Source organism: Balaenoptera ricei, chromosome 18, assembly GCF_028023285.1.
Source record: "Balaenoptera ricei isolate mBalRic1 chromosome 18, mBalRic1.hap2, whole genome shotgun sequence".
Taxonomy (NCBI): Eukaryota; Metazoa; Chordata; class Mammalia; order Artiodactyla; family Balaenopteridae; genus Balaenoptera; species Balaenoptera ricei.
Genome location: NC_082656.1, coordinates 24,734,937 through 24,759,071, shown reverse-complemented (window position 1 = coordinate 24,759,071; position 24,135 = coordinate 24,734,937). Strand labels below are relative to the sequence as shown.

General features: G+C 36.6%; 1 protein-coding gene across 2 annotated transcripts in view; it reads left to right on the top strand.

Annotated features, from left to right (window-relative positions):
- The window catches only part of AKAP11 (A-kinase anchoring protein 11), a 49,684-nt gene extending 25,879 nt beyond the window's left edge, over positions 1-23,805 (top strand). Inside the window, exons 6-12 of one of the 2 annotated variants that reach the window (XM_059902744.1) lie at positions 295-559; positions 1,117-5,623; positions 7,655-7,810; positions 10,879-10,962; positions 11,748-11,794; positions 14,392-14,552; positions 22,841-23,805. In XM_059902744.1, the coding sequence (XP_059758727.1) occupies positions 295-559; positions 1,117-5,623; positions 7,655-7,810; positions 10,879-10,962; positions 11,748-11,794; positions 14,392-14,552; positions 22,841-22,981 (5,361 nt within the window). In that variant the 3' untranslated portion in view covers positions 22,982-23,805. The remainder of the gene's footprint in view (positions 1-294; positions 560-1,116; positions 5,624-7,654; positions 7,811-10,878; positions 10,963-11,747; positions 11,795-14,391; positions 14,553-22,840) is intronic. The other variant, XM_059902745.1, reaches the window with a different exon arrangement.
- Positions 23,806-24,135: the final 330 nt, after the last annotated feature.

The window sequence follows — 24,135 nt, the reverse complement described above, 5'->3', positions numbered from 1 at the left end:
GATAGCAGGTTTAAGGAGATAGAATAGGTAGAATTTGAATACCTGGATAAGAGAAAGATGGGAGAAAAAGAGATTGAGAAGTGAGAAGTATTGTAGAGAAAGAATGAGGAAAAGAATTAAACATTACAAAACCAGGGAGCCTTTCAGGATGCATGTGTTTCTTTTCTTCTTCTTCTTCTTTTTTTTTAAAATGGGATCATGTTATTTCTAGGTTTCATTTCCAGGTAATATGTCTTATAAGTATAATATATTTTGAAATTAAAATTATTCTTATCATCTTTTATCTTTCCCAAGAGTCATCGTCCTGGAATGCTTTGTGTCATGAGAGTGTCATCTACATTACCAAGACTCAGAATTGATTTTATCTTTAGTCTCCTAAGTAAATATGCTATGGGTATAAGGTACACCCTGGACACATGTTTGCATCAGAAGTGCCAACTTGAGGCCACTAATGAAGATGATGACGATACTAACCAGTCAGTATCTTCCATCGAAGATGACTTTGTCACTGCCTTTGAGCACTTAGAGGAGGAAGAGACTTCAAAGCCATATAATGATGGTTTGTTCTTTACTAGATTTTTTTCTTGAAATAGAGAATTAAGGTGTAAAGTTCAGTTTTAAAAGTTTTAAGGCAGACTTGTTCAGTTGAAATTTATTTTGAAATTTGATCAAGTTTAAGCATCTAAATCTTCTTTTCTGATTGAGGAATTAATTTCCTTGTGATTTTAAGTTCATCGTTATCTGGTTTTTAGTTTTGTTCTTTCTCTTCTTATTTAGGTAGTACTGTTCAAGTACTGTTTCCCTTATTACATTAATCGTTTGGAACATGCCTAAGTTCAAATTTGAGCAGACTTAGCTGACAGAGTCACCTAAATATTAGTGTTTCTAACATGCGACAGTGTGCTAGGCATTCTGTAGACCAGGTATTCCCAGATGTGGGGTAAAATAAAGCATGTACTTGCTTTTAAGTATGATTTGGGATGAACCTGTTAAACAATATAGTGTAGAAGATACAGTACAAATAAATATCTCATGCTTCAAGTCTACTTATTCCCATTGATTTAAATTAATTAAAAAATTCTGTTCAAGAATAATCATTTTATTCTTTTCCTGTAGGAATAAACATTACTGCACTAAGGAGCCAGTGTGATGCTGCTTCACAGACTATTTCTGGTCACCGTTTAGAAACCAGGGTTCTGGTTGGCTCTGGGTGGCAGAAGTCATTGGCTAAACCTTCTGCTTCTTTAATAAGTATTCTGGGACATAAAGAACTGCCTTCTGTGAAACCTTCAGTCACGACATCAGTTTCTGAGCCTTGGGTCCAAAGGAGTTTCTATAGGTCATCCACTGCTTCAGATAAAGATAGTGATGCTGATGTGCAGAAACAGTTGTTCTCTTCTTCTCCTGCCTACTCGTCTGAATCAGAATGCTCAAGTCCAAGTCCTGTTATTTTCTTGGATGAAGAAGGATATCAAAAAAGTTTAAAAGCAAAACTTGAGTTACCTAAAATTCCTGTGATGAAAGATGATATTGAGGATTCAGACTCAGAAGTAAGTGAGTTTTTCGATAGTTTTGATCAGTTTGATGAACTAGAACAGACTTTGGAGTCTGCTTGTCCATTTCTAAAAGATCCTGCCATAGGGAAGCTGTCACAAAAAAAAGGGCACAAACATGAAAAATTGTGTTCTGTAACCACTACAATGAATCCTCAAAAATTCAAGTTTGATCGTCCAGCTCTCCCAGCTAATGTTAGGAAGCCAACTCCTCGTAAACCAGAATCCCCTTACAGTAACCTGTGTGATGCTCCAGATTCTCCCCGCCCAGTGAAGGCATCAGGGGAAGACAGTGGTTTGTTTAGCCCTATTCGATCCTCTGCTTTTAGTCCTCTTGGAGGCTGTACTTCTGCTGAATGTTTTTGCCAAACAGATATTGGTGAAGATAGGATTCATGAAAATCATGATTCTGTGTATTATACCTATGAAGATTACGCAGATAGCCTTTCATGTGAAGTACTGGGCTCGGTTCTTTATACCCAACATACAAATGCAACATCCAACATTAATGGTATTAAAAAGGGAGAAAATAAAACGGTAGCTCTTAAGTGTGGAAGCCTTGATCAAAAAAGTAAATCTAAAAATAAATCCTCAATGATTAAAGATAGCATTCAGAAGTTTGCAGCAGATCTTGTGGAGAAAAGTTTTGGCAGTGCATTTAAAGACTTACAGAAAGGAGTCTTTTCATGTACCAATGCTTTGTGCCAATTAGCCGTCAAATTGACATCATCCGTTTTTCAGATGGCATTTAATGAACTGAGAAGGCAGCGTGCGTTTTCGTTGAAAGAACGTGCCATTAGTAGTCTGGCTAATTTTTTGGTGAGTGAAGCTTTCACAAATGCTCTAAAAGATTTACAGTATGTAAAGAAGCAGATCTTTACAAACACTGTTGCTAGGTTTGCTGCAGATCTTGCTGAAGAACTTGTTTTTGAAGGCATCATGGAAGTGTGTCAGTTTTCGTATCCTCCAACACCTGCATCTCCACAGCGTCGGTCATTTGACTATGAAGACAAAGTAGTGAAGTCCTATGCAAAAGATTTATCTGAATCTGTAATACAGGAAGCGTTCATTGAGCTGTCTCAAGTTGACGTGACCTTCACAACAAAGGCAGCAGTTAGTGTTTCCACAGATAACATTAAGTATGTGAGTGCAGAAAATGTAGTGCCATCGACACAGACGTCTACATTTTCCCCTACTTTTAATGGTCAAACAATTATGGTGACAAAACCAATGCAGGAATATAAAAAGGAATACACAGTACAACAGGCCTTGTTTTGTACTTCTGGAGTTGTTACTTCTATACCAGTGCCCTTGGCAGGAAGTGCTCTTCTCCCATATCATATTTCATCTAATATGTATCAGGCAAAGTCTCATCCATCATCTGATGATAGTAATTTGAATGGTGGTTCTACCCAAGCAGGGGTTGCCACAAAAAACAAAGAAGAGGAGGTAGCTTGTCTCAGGAATATTTGTTTACCTTCAGAACACCATCCGGGTAACCAGAATGATGTTAAACCAACTAATGATGATATTGAAATGGAGAGCTCTTCAAAAGTAACGAGTGATCCTGTGATTATTAACAATTTTTCTGTGGCAGTGGTGCATACAATAGTAAATGAAACTTTAGATTCAGTGACGTCATTCAAAGTTACAAAAACAATGGATAAACACAAAGATTGTTTAAATAAAACAGTAAAGGGAAAAAACCCTCCTTTTCACTGTGATCAAGCAACAATGCAACAGAGTGAGGCTAGCAAGAAGGACATGTTTGCTGATCGATTATCTAAATCTATTGTTAAACATTCCATAGACAAAAGCAAATCAGTGATCCCAAATGTAGATAAAAATGCACTCCACAAGGAAGACTTGCCTATTCCTGGAGATGAGTCACGGTTGACCTCGGAAAAGTTCCCCAAGTTTCTTGAAGCTCAAGATCATTTAACTCACTGTTCACTTTCAGAAAGAAAGGATTGTGTTCTGGAATGTAAAGGTTATATGGCTCATGGATTTTCTTTAGAGACGCTACCACCTTGTCCAACTGCAGCAGGTCAGAAACCCGATTTGAAGGAAATTGCTAAGGACAAATCTGTGAAAAAGCATAGTTTGAATGATACAGCACTTGAGCCCTGGCGTTTTGGGCAGGAGAACCCTTTTGCCCATTCACATAGTTTCTCATCCCCAGTGCTCACATGTGCAGATGGTTTGCACGTGGAAGATAAACAGAAAATCAGAGATGGGAATGTGATACCTGATACTCCTCCATCAACTCCTCTAGTCCCATCCCAGGCTGCTTCTGAATGGGACATCAAGAAGTTAACCAAAAAGCTCAAGGGGGAGTTAGCAAAAGAATTTGCACCTGCCACGCCACCTTCTACACCTCACAACTCGTCTGTCGGCAGTTTGTCTGAAAATGAACAAAATACTATAGAAAAAGAAGAGTTCATGTTGAAACTCATGCGATCTCTCTCAGAAGAAGTTGAAAGTAGTGAAGATGAAGAGCAGCCAGAAGTGGACGTGAAGCCAGAGCCCTCAGGGAAGAAAGTTCAGTTTGCAGATGCGTTAGCAGTACACATCATTTCTCTTGCAACCGAAATGGCAGCTTCCCATTTGGATAATAAAATAATTCAAGAACCCAAGGTTAGAAGCCCTTGCTTAAATGTGCAAAGTCAAAGAAGCATATCACCTACTTTTTTAAATTGCTTAGATGAAAACTTACAAACATTATGCAATTTTGCAGGTGATATGGCAGCGGAGGTCATTACAGAAGCTGAAAAAATAGCAAAAGTTAGAAGTTGTATGCTTTTCAGGCAGAAGAGGAACAGTTATGTTGATAGTGACCAAGATTATAGATCAGAAGAGAAGATGGATGTAGAGGCTGTAGCACACCCAGGAGTAGTAGATTCATTTCTTCTTTCATTACCACCAAGTTCTTGTCTGTCAGGTCTGACATACAAGTATCCCAGCTGCGAAAGTGTGACAGATGAGTACGCAGGCCACATTATCCAAATACTAAAACAGGAAGGTGGTGATAGTGAGTTAATAATGGACCAGTATGCCAATAGACTTGCTTATCGGTCTGTTAAGTCAGGATTACAAGAAGCATCTAAGACAGCCAAAATGAAGCGCAACTCAAAAATGTTCCCTGTGCAAAGCTCACAGGTGAAAACCAATGGTGAACTGTTACTATTCTTAAGTGAAGAACACCAGCAAGGAGTGGATAAAAAAAGACAAAGTAAAATAAGTGGAGGTTACCTTCATAAAAACCCGACTTGTGAATGGACACAGGATACATGCAGAAATGAGTGCTTGGAACTGTATAGTTTTTCAGCCTCTCTCGCTCACAACATTACAAAAGATGTTAAAAAAGAGCTGACGACATCTACAGTTGGCTTGCCAAAATCCTTAACAGATTCTTGCCTTTATGAAAAAAATGGATGCGACGAAGATGCCGAGTCTCTCTTCGAGCCAGAATTTCCCGCGTCTCTTCAGCCTTCCTCCCAAAATCACAGGTTTTCCCACAGTATGGGCAGCTTGAGTGGGTGTGGTTATGGAGAGACTGTTGTTCAGGCTATCGAACAGTACGCTAACAAAGTAGTGGATGATGCTTTAGAGCTGAGTTCAGGATCTGTAGTCTTCCACATGTCTGAGACCACAAAAGCGGCCGATAGGGTCACTTATGCAGAAAAGTTGTCACCTCTGGTAAGTCAGGCTTGCAGGTATTGTGACCGGAAAGAGCTCCATGACTGCACTGGAAATTCATGTCCACGCTTTCCCAGACCAGATTCCCTTGCTAGTAGTAAGCCAGTTTCTAATTCAAAATTTAGCAACATCTACCAGAAATCTAGAATTTTTCATCTCGATGTCCCTCAAATTCATATTGATCTTGATAAGAAGACAGTGCTTGCTGAGAAGATAGTTGCGGAAGCGATTGAAAAGGCAGAGAGAGAGCTGAGCAGTACCAGTTTGGCAGCTGATAGTGGGATTGGACAGGACGGTGTCATCTTTGCTGAAAGCCTCACTACTGAGATAATGACATCGGCGATGAGGAATGTTGGACAGGCTGTTAGCAGGTAAGTTTCCGATTTCTTTCGGGTCTTATGATGAAGTGAAAAGTTAACTTGATCATTTGTGTCTTAGGTCCTGTTCAGCAAGATATGATTATTTTTAATCCTAAATTAACAAAAAATATTCCCTATTACATTTGTGTACTGTTTTATAGCCTACCTGTTACTTTCATAGACACTGTCTCATTATCCCACAACAGCCCTTTGAGGGAAGGAAGGTATGAACCGTTCACTGAGCTGGAAGATGTGGCTTAGCGTGGATAATCACCTTGCCCAAGTTTACAAAGCTGTGAAGTAGGTAAAGTTGAATCAAAGAAACAGCTGGAGAATTTTATACAGCAAATGTTGAGTATCACCATGTTAATGTACTATGAGATTAAATTTTTATTTCTGTTCACAAAGGTAAGTTTTCTTTAAAAGAGTGTAATTTAACCAAACTGCTCTGAAGAAAGCAAAAATTCTCCAAATACTTCCACTCCTGCCACCACTCCTCTTGATAGGCCACCATCTAAGGGGACTGTTCTTCCTGATGGTCCTGCAGTGTTCTGCATTTCAGTAACTGTGTCTTGTGCTCAGCGATACTAACTCCTTAGTTAAAATATTCACTTTTAACCTTCTTTCTCCCTGGGAAGACATCAGGACCAGCTTGTGTTATTAGTTTGTAGGATTATTTTTGTTAGTCTCACAGAAAGAGAAAATTTCTTGAGTTGAGGAGGAATTTAATTAAGCCAAACGATAATGCCGGATATTTTAGTAGCTTTTGTCAAAGCCATGACAAGCACTGCCTCCTTTCTTGGTCATCTTAAAATAGGGAGATGCAGGGAGTTAGTGCTGGGGGTGGCAGTGGGCAGCAGCCGGTGGGGTGCGGTGCAGTTTTCAGTAGGTAGTAGGGAAGCTGCTCTGACAAAGTAACATTTGAGCAAAGAGCCAAAGGTGGAGAGAGAATAAGGTAAGTGGGAATCAGGCGGAACAGGATTCCAGGCAAAGGAGTGGGACTGTGCATGTTGTGGAAGCCTCAGAGAAGCTTGTGTGGCTAAAGCAAGGGAGCCAGGGAGAGTAGGAGACCAGTGGAGGCTGTGAGAGGTTGTCACACCTGATGTATGTTATAAGGATTTGGACTCTTATTTTGATTGACGAGAAGCCACTAGAAGGTTTTGACCAGAAGATCAGCATTTTCCCTCTTCATGTTTAAAAATGTGGGGCGAGATAGGGGTATGCGGTTAAGAGATACCAACTACTATGTGTAAAACAAGCAACAAGGATAAATTGTACAGCACAGGGAAACAAATATAACCATTATTTTGTAATAGCTTTAAAGGGAGTGTAATCTACAAAAATATTGAATCACTATGTTGTACACCTGAAACTAATTTAATATCATAAATCAACTATACTTCAATAAAAAATTAAAATATCACTTTAAACTGTTACTCCAGAGTAAAATGTAGAAGGGACAAATACAGTAATTGAACAGTGAATGACATTTCTTGTGAAGATGGAATAAAAATATAAATGTCTTTTCATTGAGAAAAAAATGAGAGAGGTTATGATCCAAGCTCAAAATCTTGAAGAGATTTGGCTAGTTTGATTATAGGCTTGACAGTACTAGAATTCCTTGAACTACTTTTTTTTGTTCTTAAATTAAGCCAGAAAAGGGGTAATTTTTGGTACAAATAAAATACTGTCTTACAAAAACTTAGGAACTTGTGCTCCTTCATAGAGGTTCCAGTTGAAAATATGAACTGCTTTAAAGAGAATTTAAATAAATGGTGTGCTTGGGATGGATCCATAATAGATGAACAAGGTGAGTTAGGGATGTTGTGTAGGTGCCTCAGCTAACTTTGAAGTTAGTATGCTCTCCTGCCAAGTCTCTTTATTAGCAGACACAAACCAAAGGTTAGATGGACACTGGTCTAGCTCTGAATATCACTTCTTGTTTTTGTCATCTTTATCATCAAATGGATAGACCTATAATTCAGAATCTGATGCTTTTGGACTTTGTTTCTTTCTTCCTTCCTTTTTTTTTTTTTTTTCCAGTCCAAAAGAAATAGAAGACTTTCAGTCAACTGAGTCTTTTGGTAGCCAGCAGATGAATCTCAGTATTGGTGATGACAGCACTGGTAGCTGGTCCAATTTAAGTTTTGAAGATGAACACCAGGATGAAAGCAGTAGTTTTCATCATCTAAGTGAAAGGTGACTATGATTTTGTATGTAATTGCATAGTTCAGGTACTCAGACCTCAGAAGTAAGCTATAAATTTACATTGAGTTTGATTTTAAAATTCTGAATTTGAAAATCTGTTATTTTCAAAGTGTATTTTATTGTTCACAATATATTTCTAATGGTTTTGACATTTATTAAATACAATAACTGAGCTAATTTTCTTTGAATGTGCCAATAGTTGATTTGAAAAATACTTCATACATTTGATTCTATACCCTTTAAAAAGCTTTACTTGGACTTCTCATGAATTTTTGAGGAAAAAGTTTTCTTTCTCACTTTAAAGAGGGTACTTTTTTTTTTCTCTAATGGATAGGAAAAAGAACAGTTATCTGTAAAAGGCATCAAAATGGCCCTGTAGTTTTCTTGACATGAAAGTAGTATCTTTTGGGGGGAAGGATTCCTTACTTGTCCTTTCAGGAACACTGTAACTTGAGCATTTATACTTGAATGACTGAAAATACATAAACTCATTATAAAAGTGTGGTTTTGTACAGCAGAAGTCACTTCATATATCATTTTCTCAGTTAACTTTGTTCATTAAAATAGTTTTGGAATATTTTATTAATTATGATAACAGTTGTTTCTTATATTCTTAACTCTGTAAAGGCCTAAATGGCTTTTCACCTGTTAGAACAGCAGAGAAGCTGCTTAACTCTGTAAAGGCCTAAATGGCTTTTCACCTGTTAGAACACATCATCTCAGAGTATTTTGTTTGATGCTTGGATTAACCAGTAAGTCTTAATATTTTTATAAAGTATCTATTTTGTCATAATTTCTTAAAATGTGATGTAAACCACCAGTATTTTACAAAATCTAAATCCAAAAAGGCAGTCTTTAAAACTGGTAGCAGGAAGTGGGGGTAATATCACAGATCATCATTTGGCCCTTCCCATAACTTTAGAGTAGAATATTGAACACTTAAATTCTTCTCTCATCTTTGAGAAGCAGGCTTCTAGAATTTCAGTTGGGGGTTGACATTGCTTACGGAATCCTGGTGTTAAAGTGGGAGAACAAGGGTTAGAGGCTAGTGGCATTAGGAGGACTGTAGCTGGTTGAACGACTTGGTATGGAATGTTATCTAATTTGACGAAAAGAGGGAGGCGCCTACCAAGGTCTGTCCTTGGTTCTTCCTCTTCAGCATTATTTTATTAGTGATGTAGAACACTTAGTATTTGTGAGTGACTCAAAACAAAGATGAAAAGGTAATCCCATTAACAGAACCAAGGTTCAGAAAGACTAAATCAGGCTGAGGCTAAACTAATAATGTTTAACATAGGTAAATGCATTTAGGTTCAGAAAATTAATTATTTGAATTCAGGATGGGGAAAACCTGACTTGATAGCATTTTGTCAGAAGAACACCTGTGGTTTTAATTGACTATAGAATTAATAAGAACTAATGATGCTGTGTGGCCTTAAGGTTCAGGCACAAAGAAAAACTTAGTGGGGCTCATCCAGGGTTGGTGGTGTGCTTGCCTCCCAGAGATGAAGATTCCCTGGGTCATTGGAGGGTCCCAAGATTCTGCAGGCTTGATAAGTACCTCCGATTATTTTAAAGCAAGTGATTCAGAGACCACACTTAAGATCCAGAGACCTCACTTAAGATACATGGCTTTAGTGTGGAAATGGGTCAGAATTTTAATTTTGTAATTTTTTTCTGTGCTTAGATAATCATTCTATTAATAGAAGTAAATATGGTGTTTGAGATCATTAATTTTCTCTTTCTCTTCGGCTCATAGCTCTCTATCCATTCTGTATTTCCATATTTTCTCATTTTTGGTTTGTCTGGCAACAGACTACATGGGCAAAAATTCTGGTTGGTTTAATGGTTTTATAATAGATCTATATTTGTTTGAACATAGGGTCGAAAAGACACTGATCAGTTTTAACTTTTATTCTGTAATGCATTATGGTTTGTGACAGTTTGATAGTGCTAGAGTTAATATGGATATGTTAATTATTGAGATGGCCTGGAAACTAGAACTTTTAAATAATCATCCCCTTTTTTGGTAACCTTGTCAACATTTACTGATGCATGAAAGATGATTTTATTTTAATTCATTTTTTAGAACCAAAATTTTGGTTTGTGTGAATATTAATTTTTATAATTGTCTAGCCTAATATGGGGAAATATAGCTGCTTATCACTGCAAACTAATGTGTGCTTACTAATTATTTTAATGATTAGAATTTTTTAAAATTGCATGTTTAGATTTTAATCTGAAAAACTGAATTCAGTTTTGTTTCTGAACGCAGTTGCTTTTTGTGTTGTATCGCTTTGCCGCACTTGTAGAACGTAGCTGCTTTCTTCTTTTGATTAGGTAGCGTGAGAAGGTGTCTGTGTGGCGTTAGTGACTGGCTGATCAGACAAGTGTAATGCTTGATTAAACCTTGGTTATTCAATATTCTGAAGAAAATGTATATTATTTGCCACCTACTGAATTATACATAGTTAATGAAATGAAGGTAATTGACATAATAAGAGTATTTTAAAATCAGAAGACAGCTTTTCTCCCAGTAGTTAGAAAAGGTCTATTTGGGACTGTGTTTTGGTGTCTGCCATCCCATCCCTTTCCCCATCCTCCATCACCACCCTGGCCCATCACTGTTTGCACTATCTAAAGACTTGAGAGAATGTTAACCTGTGGTTTTTTTGTTTTTAAACTTTATCCAAACTGAAGAGCATTGGCTTTCTACAAATTATATCCTAAGCTTTGCCATAGACAGTAATTTCATTGCGAAACTTCTTAGTTCATGCATTCATTAAAAGTCATTGTCTTTATCTGTAAAATAAATACACATTTAGAATAATTTTCATGAACTTTTGAGGACAAGTAAGAAAACTCCCAAATCTCTGAAGCTGTCAGATACCTTGTACAGTAGCAGCGATGGTCTTTACGTAACTCCACAGATGCTGCACCCACCGTGGCAGCTTCAGAATGTCCGCAGTTACCACTGACGCATGCTGTTCCAAGGAAAACCAGGGTCGTCTTTACCATTCATTTGCTAGTTCAGCTCTGTTCTTTTCTTCCTCTGGCAGTAATGGTAACAGCAGTAGCTGGAGCAGTCTTGGTTTAGAAGGAGATTTGTATGAGGACAATTTATCCTTTCCAACATCAGACAGGTTGGTCCAGTCCAGAAACCTAAACACTGATGAGTCTTTCACCACTAATGCATGATGTCATATTCTTAAAAGAATGTGGGTTACAATGCCAATGTGTATCAACCTGCTTTTCTCCTATATTTTGACATGATTCTGCTTGATAAATTTACATCTAATGAAAAAATTCAACTATGCTAAGATGTGACTGACATCTAATTGCAAAATGTGTTAATTCTATGCATGTGTTGCACTGCTTGCTATTTTTCATTCTACCAATTACTGTTTCATTAAAAAGAGCTTGCTTCCTACAGGATTTCTGTTGTTTTGTTTTGGTTTTTTGTTTTTGTATGCAGTTTTATTTATAAGAAAGGTATAGAACAAATGTTTTTACTATGTTAAAAAAAAATACAAATGGCATCAGCAGAAGCATTAATAAATAATTATTCATGGCATTCTGCAATATTCAGATGCTGTGTTATCTAAAACCAAATTAGAATATTTTGGCTTCAAATTATTTTAAATTAAATTTTATTATGTAATTACTTGACACTGTATAGATATCATGGTTAGGTAGAACTTCTCAGTTATTGATAACTTACCTTTAGGCATCATTTGCAGTTCAGATTTTAACATGAAATGATGTGAGAAGCAAAGCTTCCTTTTTATTGTCATTTCTCCCCTTTTAAAATATCATATGTTATATTGTATCATTCATTTTTTACCACGTTTTAAGAATTGTCTTTAGTACCATTATTAATTAAAGCTTTTTTTTTTTTTTAACTGCTTCTGCTACTTCATTCGATAAGTGATGGGCCGGATGATAAAGATGAAGAGCATGAGGATGATGTAGAAGGTAACTAACTGACAATTTGTTTTTTCAAAGTGTTTGCATGTTTTTTTATAAGGTTCTTTAGAAAAGTCTTTAATGTTTGTGTTTGTACATTTTCATCAGATAGGCGCTGGGTTGTTACAAATCAGGGTTTTTACATTACAAACCAGGGTATTCTTTTTTGTTTTGTTTTGTTTAAATTCATTGGTTTATTTGCATAAGATTTTACTAGACTTGGAATATTAAGCAATACAGACATACAAAAATAAAAGACATTTATAATAACCTATATGAAGTCAGATTAAATGGGAAATACTAACTGAAGACTTTTAGTAATAACTGAGAAAAAATCATTTTACATTTCACAATGGTATTTTTTCCCTTCCCTTTTGGTTATTAATGTCTTTTGGGATCCCTTCAATACAATATTATTCATTTAAACTATTCAATGTAACTTGAAATAATATTCGTTAGAACAAACTTTGATTTATTTTTAAATTGTTTTCCATTAAAATTACACAAATTTGTAACTAGAGTAGACCCAAGAGAAGTTCTTGTCCAAATTTCTTATTGTACAGATAATACAATAAAGGAATTGAAAGATGAGGAAATATTCCAAATCAAGGTATTCTTGACTAATCTAACCAGTGTCAGATCCTTTGCTGAGCAGTTTGTGTTATTTGATTGCTAAACTAAGGAAGTACTCATCAGCGTAAAGACCGAACTACTTTAAAAGAATTATTCAATTATTTGAGAGAGAAATTCATGATAATCTCTTCATATAATTATCTTTTTCAAAATATAAAATTCTTACATTATGAGATATAATTTATTATCATATCACATGTCAGTTTGTTTTGCTGTCAACCTTACATAAATCAATAAGTAAAAATAAAAGATATTTTAAAATAGATTCTTCCTTCCCTCAATTCCAGTCTTACACTCACACATATATTGGAAGAAAATATTCGTTTCTTCCTTTAATGAACATGGTTCCAAAGATATAAATACTAGATACCATTGGTCACAGGCTGTTCAGTATTGTTTTTGTCACTAGGAATAAACTGGGAGGTTAATTATATGTAGATATGTCATTACTCAGCTTTAGAGATTATAGTCATCTCTCATTATATAGAAAATTGTAGCTAACTTTCAAATTTGTTAAGTTAGAAATTGGTAAATTAGGAGATGGATTGATGTATATTTATAAATGATTCAAAATTATGGAAATCCTAAGGCAACAAACTTCATTTTTTTTGTTATTGTTTGTAATTGCAGGATGTCAGTTCTTTCTCTTTTTGCTAGGGTTGAGTAACCTCCCCAAAGACAAGTCATTCTTAGGCCAGGCAACCAGGAACCCTGAACTGGGAAATCCAGTGGTACAGAGAACATTTCAACCCCATGACCTCTGCAGAATTTACAGAATGGCCCAAAGACTTTGTCTGGTACCATCGTCTGCCAGACCCATTTTTGACTGAAAGTCAGAGGGGAGAGAGGAGAGAAATGATAATACATTTATGTTAAGAGAATAGTGTGGACCAATTTTTTTAAATGAAAAATTTTAGGGGTCAATACGAATCCTAAAAATGATTAGTAGTGGTCTAGAATGCCCTGCAAACTGTAAAAAAAAGAATCAGGGACATTGACCAACAAATGTCCATTACTGGTGCAAATTGGTGCCATGTCTACCAGCATGCCCCACTGCTGGCCTCTTGTGTGGGAGGCCCACCACTAAGCAGCAGTGTTAAACACACGATATTGGTGCACGGGCATTAGTTTTGTAGTCAACAGGGATTCATCTTTTTTATGTTGAAATCATAATTTTCATTAAAACTTAAACTTGAGAACAGTGTCTTATTTATAATAAGGGTGTACCAGAAAATTCCCTGGTTTAGCTTTTGGGAGGTAAGTGGTTGCATATGACTTTTTTTTTTTTTGTATTTTGCCTAAAGAGTGAAGTGATTAAGAGCATGGAGCCAGACCGCCTGTGTTTATATCCTGGCTCAGCCATTTCCGGCTGTGAGACTCTGGATCTCTCTATGCCTCAGATTCCTCACCTGTAAAATGAGATGATAGCAGTTCCCTCCTCACAGGGTGCTTGTGAGGATTAAAGGAGTTTGTATATGTAAAGAGATTAAAACAATACTTAGGATGTAATATGTGCAATACAAGTGTTCACTGCTGCTGCTATTTCTCTTAGTTCAGAAAGCTTTCTTAAAGTCCATTTAATATATTTATTTGAGGTTTTTATTTGTGTTTTATTTATATTTTGATTGTAATTGTAGCATTTCAGTTTTATTTTTTTTCAGCTTTACCTATAGATTATATTTTGACACAAATTATGGCATTTGGGAATTGGCTCTTGAATTCAATACCTGAGAATAGAGTTTTGCATTTCTGCTGTCACAAATGATCAAAGCTGTTCCTTTGTTTTAGCATTATTTTGCCTTTTCAAAGTAATGCTTTAGTTGATGTTATGGTGCAGTTAAGAAAAGATGAATTTTTTTCCAGAATTCCTTGGACTCTTAAGAAATGGAAAATGCTTATATGTCCTTGGAAAGCAGAGCACTGAGAGTTGAATTGATGAGTTTCACTTCATATCGTTTCAATTTAAATATTAGGTTCAGAGCAAGATGGAAATACTCTGCTAATTGCGAATGTTGACATGGAGCCATGCACAGTAGACCCCCAGCTAAGGATTATTCTTCAGTGGCTCGTTGCCTCTGAGGCCGAAGTTGCAGAACTTTATTTTCATGACTCTGCAAAGAAGGAGTTTATACAAGTAAGTACCTACCTTATAGGGTGGTTGTGAGGACACGGTATATGATGTTCTGTGTCACATGGTTGATAGAAAGTGGGTAAATGCCCAGGTAATAGAGTCCAGTGGTTGGACTCAGGTATCAGCTCCGCCTCTCTCTAGCAGTGTAACCTTGGGTAAGTTCACCAGTCTCAGTTTCTTTATCTGTACCGTGGAAATGAGTATAGAATTTACCTTGCAAAGGTTTGTGAGGATTAAATATAATACTGTAAAAAAAAATGCTTAATCTACTGCCTGGCACATCCAAAGTTTTCAAAGTTAGGTGCCTTTAATAAGCATTTCATGAGTTTTCTGTCTTATCATCGATTGATGGACCTATGACTTCAGGTCAAATGCACTGGAAAGAAGGAAATCAATCATAAAGAACTTGGGGAAATAAGAGATTTACAAAATTATAGTTATTTCTGGGCAAGTGATAGTGTTTGTGGAAATAAACCATGGAAAGGATGAGTCATATGATGTATGGTCTTTACACTCTGTAATGCTTGGGTCACTGATGTAGAACTGAATGAATCAATCCATATTAGAAATAGGGTCTTACTGGCAGCAGAAGTTCTGGGAAGTACTCCTTGGTGTGAGCCCTCCCAGAGTCTGCCATTAGCCCCTCCAAAGAGCCTGGGTAGGCTCCAGTGTTGGGTCGCCTCAGGCCAAACAACCAACAGGGAGGGAACCCAGCCCCACCCATCATCAGACAAGTGGATTAAAGTTTTACTGAGCTCTGACCACCAGAGCAACAGCCAGCTCTACCCACCACCAGTCCCTCCCATCAGGAAGCTTGCACAAGCCTCTTAGATAGCCTCATCCACCAGAGGGCGGACAGCAGAAGAACTACAGTCCTGCAGCCTGTGGAACAAAAACCACATTCACAGAAAGATAGACAAGATGAAAAGGCAGAGGGCTATGTACCAGATGAAGGAACAAGATAAAACCCCAGAAAAACAACTAAATGAAGTGGAGATAGGCAACCTTCCAGAAAAAGAATTCAGAATAATGATAGTGAAGATGATCCAGGCCCTCGGAAAAAGAATGGAGGCAAAGATCGAGAAGATGAAAGAAATATTTAACAAAGACCTAGAAGAATTAAAGAACAAACAAACAGAGATGAACAATTCAATAACTGAAATGAAAACTACACTAGAAGGAATCAGTAGCAGAATAACTGAGGCAGAAGAACGGATAAGTGACCTGGAAGACAGAATGGTGGAATTTACTGCCACAGAACAGAATAAAAAAAAAAGAATGAAAAGAAATGAAGACAGCCTAAGAGACCTCTGGGACAACATTAAACGCAACAACATTCGCATTAAAGGGGTCCCAGAAGGAGAAGAGAGACAGAAAGGACCAGAGAAAATATTTGAAGAGATTGTAGTCGAAAACTTCCCTAACATGGGAAAGGAAATAGCCACCCAAGTCCAGGAAGCACAGCGAGTCCCATACAGGATAAACCAAAGGAAAAACACGCTGAGACACATAGTAATCAAATTGGCAAAAATTAAAGACAAAGAAAAATTATTGAAAGCAGCAAGGGAAAAATGACAAATAACATACAAGGGAACTCCCATAAGGTTAACAACTGATTTCTCAGCACAAACTCTACAAGCCAGAAGGGAGTGGCATGATATACTTAAAGTGATGAAAGGGAAGAACCTACAACCAAGATTACTCTACCCAGCAAGGATCTCATTCAGATTCGAAGGAGAAATCAAAAGCTTTACAGACAAGCAAAAGGTAAGGGAATTCAGCACCATGAAACCAGCTCTATAACAAATGCTAAAGGAACTTCTCTAAGTGGGAAACACAAGAAAAGAAAAGGACCTACAAAAACAAACCCAAAACAATTAAGAAAATGGTCATAGGAACATACACATCGATAATTACCTTAAACGTGAATGGATTAAATGCTCCAACCAAAAGACACAGGCTCGCTGAATGGATACAAAAACAAGACCCATATATATGCTGTCTACAAGAGACCCACTTCAGACCTAGGGACACATACAGACTGAAAGTGAGGGGATGGAAAAAGATATTCCATGCAAATGGAAATCAAAAGAAAGCTGGAGTAGCAATACTTATATCAGATAAAATAGACTTTAAAATAAAGAATGCTACAAGAGACAAGGAAGGATACTACGTAATGGTCAAGGGATCAACCCAAGAAGAAGATATAAAAATTGTAAATAGATATGCACCCAACATAGGGGCACCTCAATACATAAGGCAACTGCTAACAGCTCTAAAAGAGGAAATCGACAGCAACACAATAATAGTGGGGGACTTTAACACCTCACTTACACCAATGGACAGATCATCCAAACAGAAAATTAATAAGGAAACACAAGCTTTAAATGACACAATAGACCAGATAGATTTAATTGATATTTATAGGACATTCCATCCAAAAACAGCAGATTACACTTTTTTCTCAAGTGCGCACAGATCATTCTCCATGATACAGCACATCTTGGGTCACAAATCAAGCCTCAGTAAATTTAAGAAAATTGAAATCATATCAAGCATCTTTTCTGACCACAACGCTATGAGATTAGAAATCAATTACAGGGAAAAAAAACGTAAAAAACAAAAACACATGGAGGCTAAACAATATGTTACTAAATAACCAAGAGATCAATGAAGAAATCAAAGAGAAAATAAAGAAATACCTGGAGAGAAATGACAATGAGAACATGACGATCCAAAACCTATGGGATGCAGCAAAAGCAGTTCTTAGAGGGAAGTTTATAGCTATACAAGCCTACTTCACGAAACAAGAAAAATCTCAAATAAACAATCTAACGTTTCACCTAAAGGAACTAGAGAAAGAAGAACAAACAAAACCCAAAGTCAGCAGAAGGAAAGAAACTATAAAGGTAAAAGCAGAAATAAATGAAATAGAAACAAAGAAAACAATAGCAAAGATCAATAAAACTAAAAGCTGGTTCTTTGAGAAGATAAACAAAATTGATAAACCATTAGCCAGACTCATCAAGAAAAAGAGGGAGAGAACTCAAATCAATAAAATTAGAAATGAAAAAGGAGAAGTTACAACAGGCACCGAAGAACTAGAGAGTATCCAAAGAGACTACTGCAAGCAACTCTATGACGATAAAATGGACAACCTGGAAGAAATGGACAATTTCTTAGAAAGGTATAACCTTCCATGACTGAACCAGGAAGAAACAGAAAATATGAATAGACCAATCACAAGTAATGAAACTGAAACTGATTAAAAATCTTCCAACAAACAAAAGTCCAGGACCAGATGGCTTCACAGGTGAATTCTATCAAACATTTAGAGAAGAGCTAAAACCCATCCTTCTCAAACTCTTCCAAAAAGTTGCAGAGGAAGGAACACTCCCAAACTCATTCTGTGAGGCCACCATCACCCTGATACCAAAACCAGACAAAGATACTACAAAAAAAGAAAATTGCATACCAGTATCATTGATGAATATAGATGCAGAAATCCTCAACAAAATACTAGCAATCAGAATCCAACAACACATTAAAAGGATCATACACCATGATCAAGTGGGATTTATCCCAGGGGTGCAAGGATTCTTCAGTATATGCAAGTCCATCAATGTGATACACCATATTAACAAATTGAAGGATGAAAACCATATCATCATCTCAATAGATGCAGAAAAGGCTTTTGACAAAATTCAACACCGATTTATGATAAAAACTCTCCAGAAAGTGGGCATAGAGGGAACCTACTTCAACATAATAAGGGCCATATACGACAAACCCACAGCAAACATCATTCTCAGTGGTGAAAAACTGAAAGCATTTCCTCTAAGATCAGGAACAAGACAAGGATGTCCACTCTCACCACTAGTATTCAACATAGTTTTGGAAGTCCTAGCCACGGCAATCAGGGAAGAAAAGGAATAGAAATTGGAAAAGAAGAAGTAAAACTGTCACTGTTTGCAGATTATATGATACTATACATAGAGAATCCTAAACATGCCACCAGAAAACTACTAGCGGTAATCAATGAATTTGGTAAAGTTGCAGGATACAAAATTAATGCACAGAAATCTCTTGCATTCCTATACACTAATGATGAAAAATCTGAAAGAGAAATTAAGGAAACACTCCCATTTACCATTGCAACAAAAAGAATAAAATACCTAGGAATAAACCTACCTAAGGAAACAAAAGACCTGTATGCAGAAAACTATAAGACACTGATGAAAGAAAGATGATACCAACAGATGGAGAGATATACCATGTTCTTGGATTGGAAGAATCAATATTGTGAAAATGACTATACTACCCAAAGCAATTTACAGATTCAATGCAATCCCTATCAAATTACCAATGCTATTTTTTACAGAACTAGAACAAAACATCTTAAAATTTGTATGGAGACACAAAAGACCCCGAATAGCCAAAGCAGTCTGGAGGGAAAAAAACGGAGCTGGAGGAATCAGACTCCCGACTTCAGACTATACTACAAAGCTACAGTAATCAAGACAATATGGTACTGGCACAAAAACAGAAATATAGATCAATGGAACAGGATAGAAAGCCCAGAGATAAACCCACGCACCTATGGTCAACTAATCTATGACAAAGGAGGCAAGGATATACAATGGAGAAAAGACAGTCTCTTCAATAAGTGGTGCTGGGAAAACTGGACAGCTACATGTAAAAGAATGAAATTAGAACACTCCCTAGCACCATACACAAAAATAAACTCAAAATGGATTCGAGACCTAAATGTAAGACCGGGCACTATAAAACTCTTAGAGGAATACATAGGAAGAACACTCTTTGACATAAATCACAGGAAGATCTTTTTTGATCCCCCTCCTAGAGTAATGGAAATTAAAACAAAAACAAACAAATGGGACCTAATGAAACTTAAAAGCTTTTGCACAACAAAGGAAACCATAATCAAGACCAAAAGACAACCCTCAGAATGGGAGAAAATATTTGCAAACGAATCAATGGACAAAGGATTAATCTCCAAAATATATAAACAGCTCATGCAGCTCAATATTAAAAAAACAAACAACCCGATCCAAAAATGGGCAGAAGACCTAAATAGACATTTCTCCAAGGCAGACATACAGGTGGCCAAGAAGCACATGAAAAGCTGCTCAACATCACTAATTATTAGAGAAATGCAAATCAAAACTACAATGAGGTATCACCTCACACCAGTTAGAATGGGCATCATCAGAAAATCTACAAAGAACAAATGCTGGAGAGGGTGTGGAGAAAAGGGAACCCTCTTGCACTGTTGCTGGGAATGTAAATTGATACAGCCACTATGGAGAACAGTATGGAGTTTCCTTAAAGAACTAAAAATAGTATTACCATATGACCCAGCAATCCCACTAGGCACATACCCAGAGAAAACCATAATTCAGAAAGACACATGCACCCGAATGTTCGTTGCAGCACTATTTACAATAGCCAGGTCATGGAAGCAACCGAAGTGTCCATCAGCAGACAAATGGATAAAGAAGAGGTGGTACGTATATACAATGGAATATTACTCAGCCATGAAAAGGAACGAAATTGGGTCATTTGTAGTGACGTGGATGGATCTAGAGACTGTCATAGAGAGTGAAGTAAGTCAGAAACACAAAAACAAATATCGTATATTAATGCATATATGTGGAATGTAGAAAAATGGTACAGATGAACCGGTTTGCAGGGCAGAAATTGAGACACAGATGTAGAGAACAAACATATGGACACCAAGCGTGGAAAGCAGCGGGGGGGGGGGTGTAGGTCATTGTGTGATGAGTTGGGAGATTGGAATTGCCATGTATACACTGATGTGTATAAAATTGATGACTAATATGATAATAACTTTTTAAAAAAATAAGCATTTCATGTATTCATATGAAAAGATAGAGTTATTCTTTGTATTTAATTGATTCATGATTGTGCCTAGTAATTAGTGTGTCTCTTCTGTTAATCCAGTTTCATTAGTATGAGAAGCTGGCATAAGTAAAAGCCAATAAACATTTAAACATTTAATAAGGGACAGTAGTTCACTTTGAGCTTTTAATAGGGTTCTAATAATAGAACATTCAGGTTAGATGCACTAATAGGATATTTTTATTGATAACTTACTGTGTGCCAAGTACCTTTTTTTTTTTTATAAATTTATTTATTTATATATTTATTTATTTTTGGCTGTGTTGGCTCTTTGTTGCTGTGCACGGGCTTTCTCTAGTTGCGGCGAGCAGGGGCTACTCTTCGTTGCAGTGCGCAGGCTTCTTGTTGCGGAGCACAGGCTCTAGGCGCGTGGGTGTCAGTAGTTGTGGCTCACGGGCTCTAGAGCGCAGGCTCAGTAGTTGTGGCGCATGGGCTTAGTTGTTCCGCGGCATGTGGGATCTTTCCAGACCAGGGATCAAACCCATGTCCCCTGCATTGGCAGGTGGATTCTTAATCACTGTGCCACCAGGGAAGTCCCCAACTACCTTATCAGTCAAGATTTTTAGTTTACAGTCTTAAGGTTTTTGTCCAGGAATTTTCCTTATCAGAACTTTGGTTTAATCTTACTATGTAATATAGAGTAGTCCAAAGAATTACCAATATAAGATAATCAGTAATAACAAAAAAGGAATAATCAAGTTACTCTTGATTCCTGCTTCAGAATTTACAAAGATACTGTTGAAAGAAGTATGTTCAAAAGATATTATGTAAAAAATTTTTTTGGTATTTTGTTGTCTTTATTTATACTTCTTGGATTTTTCCAGTATAGATTTCTGTTTTGAGGCAGAAGCAGAAAATAAGACAGAAAGGGATGCTCAGGACGTGAATTGTCAAGGAGAAAGAATGGGTAGGGGAAGTATTAGAACTGACCTTAGGGAGGCAAACATTTTCAAGTCATTTAGTCTTGGATGAACTGAGGGCTAAGGAAGTCCTTAGGCAGAGCTGAGTGTAATGGTGCTGGTGTAAGGGAACCTCATCACCTCGTAACCTAAGAAAACATTCTTGCGGTTCCTCAAAAAGTTAAACACAGCGTTATCATATGACCCAGCAATTCTACTCCCAGGTATATACCCAAGAGGAATGAAAACATATGTCCATGGCAGTGTTATAATAGGCCAAAAGTGGAAATATCCTAATTGTCCATTAACCGATGAATGGATGAATAAAATGTGGCATATCCATGCAGTGGAATATTATCTGTCAATAAAAAGGAATGAAGTAGAGATATGCTGTACCATGGAGGAAACTTGAAATCATTATGCTAAATGAAAGAAGCCAGGTCACAGAAGACCATATATTTTATGATTCCATTAAAATGAAATGGCCAAAATAGGCAAGTCTATCGACTGAAAGTAGATTAGTGATTGTCTAGAGTTGAGGGGGTTTGGAGGAGTGGAGAGTGATTATTAACAGGTAGGGCTTTTTTTTTGGTGTGATAAAAGTGTCCTAATATTGATTGTGATGATGTTGCATTCAACTCTGTGAATATAATGAAAACCATTGACTGGTATATTTTAAATGGGTGATTGTATGGTATGTGAATTATATTGCAGTAAAGCTATTTTTAAAAAGGTTAAGCATATTTATATTACAAAAAATTAGTTTTTACAGAACTAAGTAGAAAAAAAATGAGTGAAGACGTGTTCTGATTGGTGGTGATAGTTTATTTAAACGTGCATTTATTTACTTTTAAAATAAAGAGCTATAACTGATATATAACTATATATATATTAGTTTCAGGTGTACAACATAATGATTCGATATTGGTATATATTGCAAAATGATCGCCATAGTATTTAATATTTATTTACTTTTTTGGTTTTTTTTTTTTTGGAAACATTAACATTTTGTAACTTAGAAAGCCATGTTTCCGTTGAGGCTAGAGTGCGTATTCCAGGGAAAAAAACACACTATATGTTGTGGAAGGAAAATCCACATCCTTTTATTAAACTTGACATTGTCTTTATTATTTTATGTTCCTAATTGAGGGTATGGCAGATGTATTTAGTTAGGTTAAGAATTTCCTGTAGAAATGTAGCCTCTCTACGCCCACACAGAAGGCGTATATCTGCTGGGTGAGGTTTGTGGGATTCTGGCTCCAGCAATCCCAAAGTGGCATTCTGTGGAGGAGAGTACTTATAAAAGCCAGGAAGGAAAAATGTTTAATTTGTGTAAAGAGTGGTGGTTTAGGGGAGAAGACCTTGTTACAACTGGGAAACAGTATTTTACTGCAAACACCAGGATTCTTAGTATTATCTGATGTTGGACTTACCTTTCTTTCTTACTAGCTTTCAAAACGATTACAAGAAAAAGGTTGGAAAGTGGGAGACCTCCTGCAGGCTGTGCTTAAATACTGTGAGGCGATGGAGAAGACGTCCAGCGAGGAGAGATCCGAGTCCCTGTTTGATTGGCTCTTGGAAAATGCATAGAACAAACTCCAAACCAGTATATTTTATTATTTGTTTTGAGAGAGGAAGGAACAGATTAAGATGCATAGGGTAAAATTTGAATAGTGAATATTAACATTTAAAGTGAATTGGGAGGAAGGTAAATATAGCTTTTAAAGTGTGTTGTGTCATCACATGGTATATATAGTTCAAACTTTTGTAATCTCTCAAATATTATCTTTGTTTATTCTTCTATACACATGTGTAGTGTGTTAAGACCCTAAGAACATGTATTTGAAGGCTTTCAGGGACATTGACTAACAGCATTCTTTTTGCGTCCAAATAGTGCTGCTAGAAATTGCACTGAGGTGGCTGAGGGTGGGCGACAGGGATAGGGAGTTATATTTTGCTCCTTTGCAAGCAAATGGTATCCTATTAATAACAAATCTCACATCAAAAAATAGCATCGAGGCTAATTTTTTTTCTGACATCTTTTGTCCTATTTTTAAGGGTCAATTTTATTTTCATAGTTCAGCTATTGGTAGCTTTTTGAATCCCCCAAGTTATTTAATTTCTTAGAAACATGAGTAGTTTAGGTTTCTATAAATATCGTAAGTGGTAGTTTCCCTAGCCTTTCATCAAATGACATTATTTGCTAATGTTACCAATTGTTCTGGCATGAAAGCAAGTGTGTGTGTGTGTGTGTGTGTGTGTGTGTGTGTGTGTGAGTGTGTGTGTGTGTGTGTGTATGGAAAGGAGAACTTTACCTTGCTAGTGGTTGGTGCCCTCTTTTATTTTACTCTTTTCTTGTTAGAAACCCACTGTTAACATTAAAAAGGTGCTTTAAAATAAAATGTCTATAAAGATTGTGCAGTAAGAATTTTTATTTCTTTTTCACTCTTTTGGGTCCCCAACTTATCCTATAAATGAAAATAAAGGTGCAAAACATGTTGAAATTTTAAAACTTAATGTTAATTTGGAAATGCATTTAGAGAAGCCCAATAATTATTTTCACTGTTGGGATTTTGGGGAAAAAAACACCCCACTTTAGCAAAGATAAGCTTTTTCTAGAAAAAAATGGGACCCTCCCCTGAATCCCTTCCCCAGTAAAGTGTACCTGCACTGTTTTGTAAAGTCCTCTGATACGGTCTTTCTGGGCTCTGCATTTTCTACTACTTGTCTTTAGTAACTGCGAG